General features: G+C 56.2%; 1 protein-coding gene across 1 annotated transcript in view; it reads right to left on the bottom strand.

The window, feature by feature from the left end:
- Positions 1 to 7,247, bottom strand: part of GRASP (GRP1 (general receptor for phosphoinositides 1)-associated scaffold protein) — a 13,074-nt gene that overhangs the window by 1,237 nt on the left and 4,590 nt on the right. The window contains exons 5-12 of the mRNA XM_011965098.1: positions 7,165 to 7,247; positions 5,190 to 5,239; positions 3,507 to 3,561; positions 3,302 to 3,404; positions 1,010 to 1,103; positions 845 to 911; positions 587 to 653; positions 1 to 101 (exon numbers count right to left, since the gene is read on the bottom strand). Coding sequence (XP_011820488.1) covers positions 1 to 101; positions 587 to 653; positions 845 to 911; positions 1,010 to 1,103; positions 3,302 to 3,404; positions 3,507 to 3,561; positions 5,190 to 5,239; positions 7,165 to 7,247 — 620 coding nt within the window. The remainder of the gene's footprint in view (positions 102 to 586; positions 654 to 844; positions 912 to 1,009; positions 1,104 to 3,301; positions 3,405 to 3,506; positions 3,562 to 5,189; positions 5,240 to 7,164) is intronic.

The following is a 7,247-nucleotide window of genomic DNA, read 5'->3' on the forward strand; positions in this document are numbered from 1 at the left end:
AGGCCCGAAGGGCAGCGAGCCCGGGAGCAGGCCAGCACCGTAGAGGCAGGAGCGCACCGACTCCAGCGTGTCATAGATGCTGGGGTCCTTCACCACCAGGCCTGCGCAGAGACGGGAGAGGTGGCGGGTGGGTCAGGCCTGGGCCGTAGTGTCCTCCGCAAAGGGTCGGAGGGCATGGATGGGGCATCCCCACTCCGTCCTGCTGACCATCTATCTCTGTGGCCCTGGCCAGGCACAACCCTGAGACCCTACTTCCCTCACCCGCAAATCAGGAATTACCACTTAGATCCTTATGGGGGCCGCTTAGCACAAAAGGGCCTCGGGAAGAATTGACACACACTCTTTGAGCCCTGGTGTTCCCCTCTGTACAGTGAAGATGACACTACCTGCAGAGGGCTAGTGTGAGAATAACCAGAAATGTGGGTGCGGCAGTACCCAAAGTAGTAGTAGCTCAACAAACCTTGCTTTACTGTGGAGGTTTACTAGTAAACCTTTCTTTACTAGAACCCGCCAGTTCTGAGGGGGTAGCACAGATGGGGTATCTGGAGCAGAACAAGTGGCCCTTCACACCCCGGGATCTACTTACCATGCACCAGCCGCTGCTCCTGCACCATTAGGGACCTGTACTCTCCCCACTTCTCATACAGGGTTTGCTGCAAGAGACAGTCCCCACCCCACTGTCACAAGCTAGCAGGAAACTAGCAGGATGTGGGTACAGACAAGGGGTCAGGGAGTAGACAGAAGAAACCTTCAGTTAAAGGAGATTCAGATATAAATGACCCCCCACAGGGCAGAGGCTTGGGAAGAGGAGGGTGGAGGGTGGACATTATCTGGGTTTCCCAACCTTCAGGTACTGCAGACGAGCCTCCAGTTCCGCCTTCCGGATTGATGTCCCATACAGAGTTTCCAGTCTGAGGTTGGGGAATCAAAGGCTGAGTGAGCCACAGGCTGAGGAAATACCAAGAGGCTGAGCTCAGGAGTTTTCAGGCACCTCGGCTCCCAGACATACCTGAGAACGTTGCCCGATGCCTTTATGATGTCCACAATCTCTCGATGCCGGATGCCTTCTACGTTCAAGCCATTGACGCTGGCGATGGTGTCCCCTGCCAGGCAGACAAGGGGGTTAGATTTGCTCCATGGGGCATGCTAGAATTCCAGCATCCTACCTTAGCCAGAAAGGGGAGAGGAGTGGGTAGTAACACCAAGGAAAACTCCCGAACTCCCTCCTCCAACTTCTCATGGTTCTCGGTAGACTTCCTCTGACATCTCTCATACTCGATCCAAACACACAGAACCACAGCCATTCTTCTGGGCCTGTAGTGACTACCAGGTTGTCCAGGCCCAGCACCCCAGCCAAACGGCGGGGACCTCACACACCCAACACCCTCACTCTACCCTCAAGCTCTGTCCCAAGGCTCAGCCAACCCAGGACCCTGGGCTGCCCTCAGAGTTGGTTATTTCTGTCTAGTCCACGCTGGCCATAAGACCCAGTCAATTTAGGGAAGGGCAGGTGAGCAGCATCCAGCTGGGAACCAACCCTGGCCCCAGGCATGGCAGGGCCTCATGGATCCACAGAGAATCAGTCCAGCCTCTGGTGGTGGGAGAGAAGCACAGGGAATGACTGGCCCCTAGAGGGATAGTTCTGCTACCCTGCACCACTGCAGAGCCTCCTGACCTCAAGCGTGGTGTGCTCCATCTGAGGGTTCCATTCCCATCTGTAAAAAGGGGTATGGATCCCTGCTGTGGCTGCTTCAGGGATGATGGGGAAGGAGAGTGGATATGAAACTACCTTGAGAAGTTGTAGTATACTACTTGGCTACTGCTACCATTTAAATATGGTTTGTCCCCAAAACTCATGTTGAGGCTTCATCCCCAATGTAACAGTGTTGAGAGATAGTAGGACCTTTAAGAGGCATTTGGGGCCGGGTGCGGTGGCTCATTCCTGTAATCTCAGCAATTTGGGAGGCTGAGGCGGGTGGATCACCTGAGGTCAGGAGTTCGAGACCAGCCTGGCCAACACGGCAAAACCCCATCTCTACTAAAAATACAAAAATGAGCTGGGTGTGGTGGCCAGTGCCTGTAATCCCAGCTACTCGGGAGGCTAAGGCAGGAGAATTGCTTGAATCCGGGAGGCGGAGGTTGCAGTGAGCTGAGATCACGCCATTGTACTCCAGCATTTGGACCATGAAGGATCCACCCAATCAAGGGATTCATGCTGTTTTTGGGGAGTGAGTTCTTGCTCTGGCAGGACTGGTTTAGCTACCTGGTGAGTGGGTTGCTATAAAGCAAGATCACCCATGTTTTGTCTCTTTTGCATGTGCCTACTCGCCACTCTTGCAGGCGTTCCTGCCATTAGATGCCATCCATCATGTCAGAATGCAGCATGAGGGCCTCGCCTGATGCAGCCACTCAGTCTTGAACTTCCCAGCCTCCAGAATCATGAGCTAAATAACCTGTTTTCTTTATAATTACCCAATTTCAGGTATTCTGTTATAGTAACAGAAAATGGACTATGATAGCTAGCACAGGCTGCTGGTAAGTGGGAAGGAGGTAGGAGCTTAGGGGCAAGGATGGTGGAGGGGGGATTGATTCATACAGTTTCAGGCTGCCCTTCCTGGAACCTGGGGACTCTAGATCTGCTCAATCCAGGGGTCTCCTATTGAGGCATAATTTCCTTGTTAGAGGAAGTAACATATTGCTTTGGGAGGCAGAGGCAAGAGGAGGATTGCTTGAGGCCAGGAGGTCAAGGTTATAGTGAGTTATGATCATGCCACTACACTCCAGCCTGGGTGACAGAGTGAGGCCCTGTCTCTTAAAAAAAAAAAAAAAAAAAAAAAGTTGTTAATTGTTTTAAAGGGAGTAACATCAGTTCCTCAGCGTCGGGTCCATTTGGGGGCAGGATTGGCCTGATCCCCAATATAAAGCAGACCTAATGGAATGTTCCTTCTTTCCCAGCTCCTGCCCATGCTGACTGCCAGGTTGCTGGGAGGAATCAGAGCAGCAGCAGCAGCATCCACCATTAGTTAGGCCCTGGCTCTGTGCCCAGGGAATCCCCTTGCTGCACTGTGATGTTTGGATGCATTATTACCCTCATTTTGTAGATGGAGCTGTATATAAGATCACACAGTACATGGCAAATTTGCCTAGATCCAAAGCCCTCATTCTATCTTTCTTCTCTCTGGCCTTCTCAAAGAAGGAAAAGGAAGAGGAATTGATTTCAGGAGAGATTTCTCACCCCCTCTGCTTGGGAGTAAGGTCATATCCCCTTCCCAGACCTGGGTGTCCTGGGCTCAGGCCCCACCTGGTGTGAGCCCAGCCAGCTGGGCAGGGCTAGACTCATGAACTCGGCAGACAAAGGTCACCATTTCCACACGCTGCTCCTCCCGGTGGTGAAGGCCATAAGTCTGTAATGGACAAGGGGACCCTCAGCCCAGGGTTGGGACAAGTCCATGCATCCCTCAGGCTGGCCGTTCAACCCCCCGACCCCTGTGTGCAGCTTCTCCCACCTGGATCTCAAAGCCGAAGGTCTGGTTATCCTCCTTCTCCAACGTCAGCACTTTCCTGCAAGAAACACAGGGGTCAAGACAATCAGGATTAAAAGGTGTAGCAGTCCCATAGCTTGGGCCTCCCTGGATATTGGCCACTGGTCTAGAACATTCCAGCAGGACTCAGTCTCCAGTGACAGCTCAGTCTCCTCACAGATTATTGGAATGTCTTTCCCATACCCAACTGAAATCAGCCTCGTGGAGCCACAGAGAACCAATCCAGCCTCTAGTGGTGGGAGGGAAGCACAGAGAAGGGCCGGTCCCCTGAAGGATGGGCCGGCTGAGTTTTTTAGCCACACCCCAGCTTTCCAGTGAGCCCTACAGTACCACTTACTGACTAGCTAAGGCCCCAAATTCAGCCACAGCCTGCAGCCTCCTCTGTTCCACAGCTTTGGGGAGAGGACTGGCCCCACCCCCAGAGGCCAGTCACGAGGCTCAGTAAGACCACAGCTGCTCCTCCCAGCTGTGCTGGGGCCAGCCCACCAGATGTGGGGGCTGGGGGAGGGGAGCCTCGAGGCCGCCCCTTCCCGCACTGAAGGCCTGCCCGCTGGACACAATGGTCTGGAGCCGCTCCAGATCCTCGCCTGCTGGGGGAGCCCAGAGTTTCCTCTGCCCACTCCCACCCCCTTCCTTCCTGCCCAGCCAGAGGCACAGTTAAAGCAGCCTCCAAAGGCCCCTTCAAGTAGCTCAGCCTCGGCAAGGCCCTGGACACTAGGCTCCTCCACTCCCAGCCTGACCCAGATATTCCCCCAAATGCTGAGCAGCACCTCCCGACTCCAACTTGAGCCCCTCTCGCTCTGAACAGCAGGCCTTTCCCCTCTCTCTGTACTACTGGGGCAGGGAGCAGGGTGGCTGGGAGTTCAGCGTCTACCCCAATGTTCTAGGGTTTTTTGGAAGGGTCAGCAAACTTTTTCTGCAAAGGGCCAGATGGTAAATGCTTTAGGCTTTCTTTGCAGGCCCCTTATGATCTCTGTCATATATTGTTCTTTGTTTTTATTTTTATAACTCTTTAAAAATTATTAGCTCAAGGGCCAAACAGGCCAATCTGGTCAGCAGGCCAGTTGCTGATCCATTTTAGAGAAAGTCAAGCCCAAATCAGGGATGGGACATGAGTAGAGAAGGGAAACTGAGTAGAGAAGGGAAACTTCTGCCCACACTCAGATCCCTCCTTAGAGGGCTGCCACAGGCTGGGACCAGAAGAGGACTGACATTGTGGAGGCAGGGGTAGCCAGCCCCAAGCAGCTGGACACAGCCTGGCTAAGGTCTGGGCCCATGGGGTTTGCCAAGGTTGGGAGGGCTCAGGGGAGCCCAGGAGGCCTGGGTTAGGACATTCCCCATAGACTTTGCCTACACCCCCTCCCACCTCCCACATCCGTTCATCCAGATCTCCCCAGGGAGGGGTAACTGGCAGGGACTGGGGGTGGGTTGAAGAGCACCTAATGACTCAAAAGTCCCTACCTCCTTTCTCTGCCACCCCCTTCACACAGCCCACACCCCCACCTGCCCCTCACTCTCAGCGGGGGAGCCATCCTTAAAGGCTAGGAGAATGACTACCCTCGCTAGGCTGAGATGCTGTCCTGGCACCGCCCAACCCAGCACCTCACCCCTTTGGACCATGGCAGGGGCTGGGTGCTGGTGACTCACCGCTGCTGTTCAGGACTCTGGCTGAGATTCTTCCAGCGGAATCCTGAGCCCTGGGCAGGAAGATGGTCAGAAGGAGCAGGTGAGGCAGGACTGTCCTTGAGCAGATGCTGAGAGTGCTACCCTGGACACAGCGACCCACTTCCTGTTTGCCTCTTGCAACTCCACATCCACACCTGCCTTGGTGCTGGTACAACTATTTGCCAAGTGTCACTACTGGCACCACTCCCCAACTTTCTGTACGGCCTTACCTTCATACCTGAGATTGCAGGGACACAACCATCCTCCTGGGTTCCAGATCCATGAACCTCTAAGCCCTTGTTGGTTTCCACACTGGCAGTGGGTGGGGAGATCATTATTCTAGAATGGTCTCCACCCCGAGGGCCCATGTCTGTAGAGGCTCAGGCCATCCAGACTCCCAAAGCTGAGGCAGGGGCTCTTCCCCAGTGGGATTCAGAGGATAGGTGTCCCCTGGGTTCACCTATCAAGGTGCTCCGAGGACCTTCTGCCAGTTGGGTCTCTCCATCTAATTTCTCAGCTACAGACAGTGGCTTGGGAGGGCTAGGGTCAGGGACCCCGGCCTGAAGGGCTGGCAATCCCAGCCAGAATGTGGGGACATAGGTGCCAGGTCTCCTAAGGTACAGCCCGTTTCAGGGACCAGTTGTGGATCCCAGCTGCAGGTGACCAGCTGTGCCCAGCTACACCTGGGTCTCTCTCCATTGTCATACATTTTGTGCTTTCTGGGACAAAACATCTTAGATGTCAAACTTGTCAGTAAGTCTCACTAAAGGAGGGAGATCGGGAGTTCTTTTGGGGCAGGGGGGTGGGGGAATGATGAGAGATGAAGGTTCCTGTCTCTTCAGGGTCCTTGATAAACTAGTCTCTTACCCTCCCTAACTTTTTGGTCCTTGGAGGAGGTCCAGTCCCAGAGCAGCCCTTTCCTTTGGAGCCTGCACAGCCCAGGGCCTTTCTGGTCTGTGCCTTTGCTAACCCTCCCCCCAAGCTGCCCAAGGCAAGGAAGGGAAGGGTCAGAACCAGATTGGCCTCAGGGGTGGGGACAGTTCCCAAATGGCCAGGGAGGAAGGACTGGGCAGCACAGAGAGACCCCTTTGTCTTTCAACATGCTTTTCATAAAATGCAAATTCTCAACAAGCTGTTCATTGTGTGGGGGCTAGCTGGGGGCCAGGGGCAAAGGAGGGTGGCTGGGTGAGGAAAGGCCACCAGGCCCCTCTCCTTAACCTGGTGTTGTGTAGGTTCTGAGCCTCAGGTCCCCTGGGGCCAGAGGAAGAGGCTGGCGGAGGGGAGACTCCGAGGTGGGCGCGGCCCGCATCCTTCCTGCCCCGTGGGCTCCCTGCGACCCCTCCCACTACGTCCGGTTCCGGCAGAAGTCCAGGGAGCTGTGGCCCTCGCGCCCCGCACATCAGACGTGGGGCCAGGCGGCAGGCCCAGAGCCCAGGAATCGGGGAGTCCCCTCGGAAGGGTGTGCTCTCCGGAGTCAGCGGCGCCCCACGCACTTCCTCAGAGTGAGAACGCACGCGGCACGGCCACCGGCCCACCTCTCCCACCGGGGGCTCTCAGACCTTCAACTTGTCTAGGGCCGTCTCTGCCCCTGGGGCGAGGGGATCCTGGGGATTCAGGACACCTGGCCACGAGGAGGCGGGGCATGGGGAGCAGAAAGCCAGATGGAGCGAGTAGGATAAGGGGGGTGCCGGGAGGAGTCAAGGAGGGAGAGAGGGGGCGCGATGGGGCGGCGCGCATGGGGCGAGGAGTTGAGAGCCACCGAGCCTGGGCACGGTGTGCAGGCGAGGGCCACAGCCTTCGGAGCAGCGGGGAACGCGGGGGAGTCGAGGCACCCAGCGGGGAAGAAGGTGGGTGGGGGACTCCGCGGACGCCGAGGAGAGGGCACTGCGGGGTCAGCAGGCCCTGTAGGGGGACGGAGTGGGGCTAAGCAGGTCCTGAAGGCGGGCGGGGGACGCACCTTTCGGCGAGGCAGGGTGCCCCCGGACACGGCGAGCGCGCGGTACAGCTCGGCAGGGTGATAGTCCTCCAGCGCTGCGTACA

Source organism: Mandrillus leucophaeus, unplaced genomic scaffold (assembly GCF_000951045.1).
Source record: "Mandrillus leucophaeus isolate KB7577 unplaced genomic scaffold, Mleu.le_1.0 Scaffold118, whole genome shotgun sequence".
In the NCBI taxonomy this organism is placed as follows: domain Eukaryota; kingdom Metazoa; phylum Chordata; class Mammalia; order Primates; family Cercopithecidae; genus Mandrillus; species Mandrillus leucophaeus.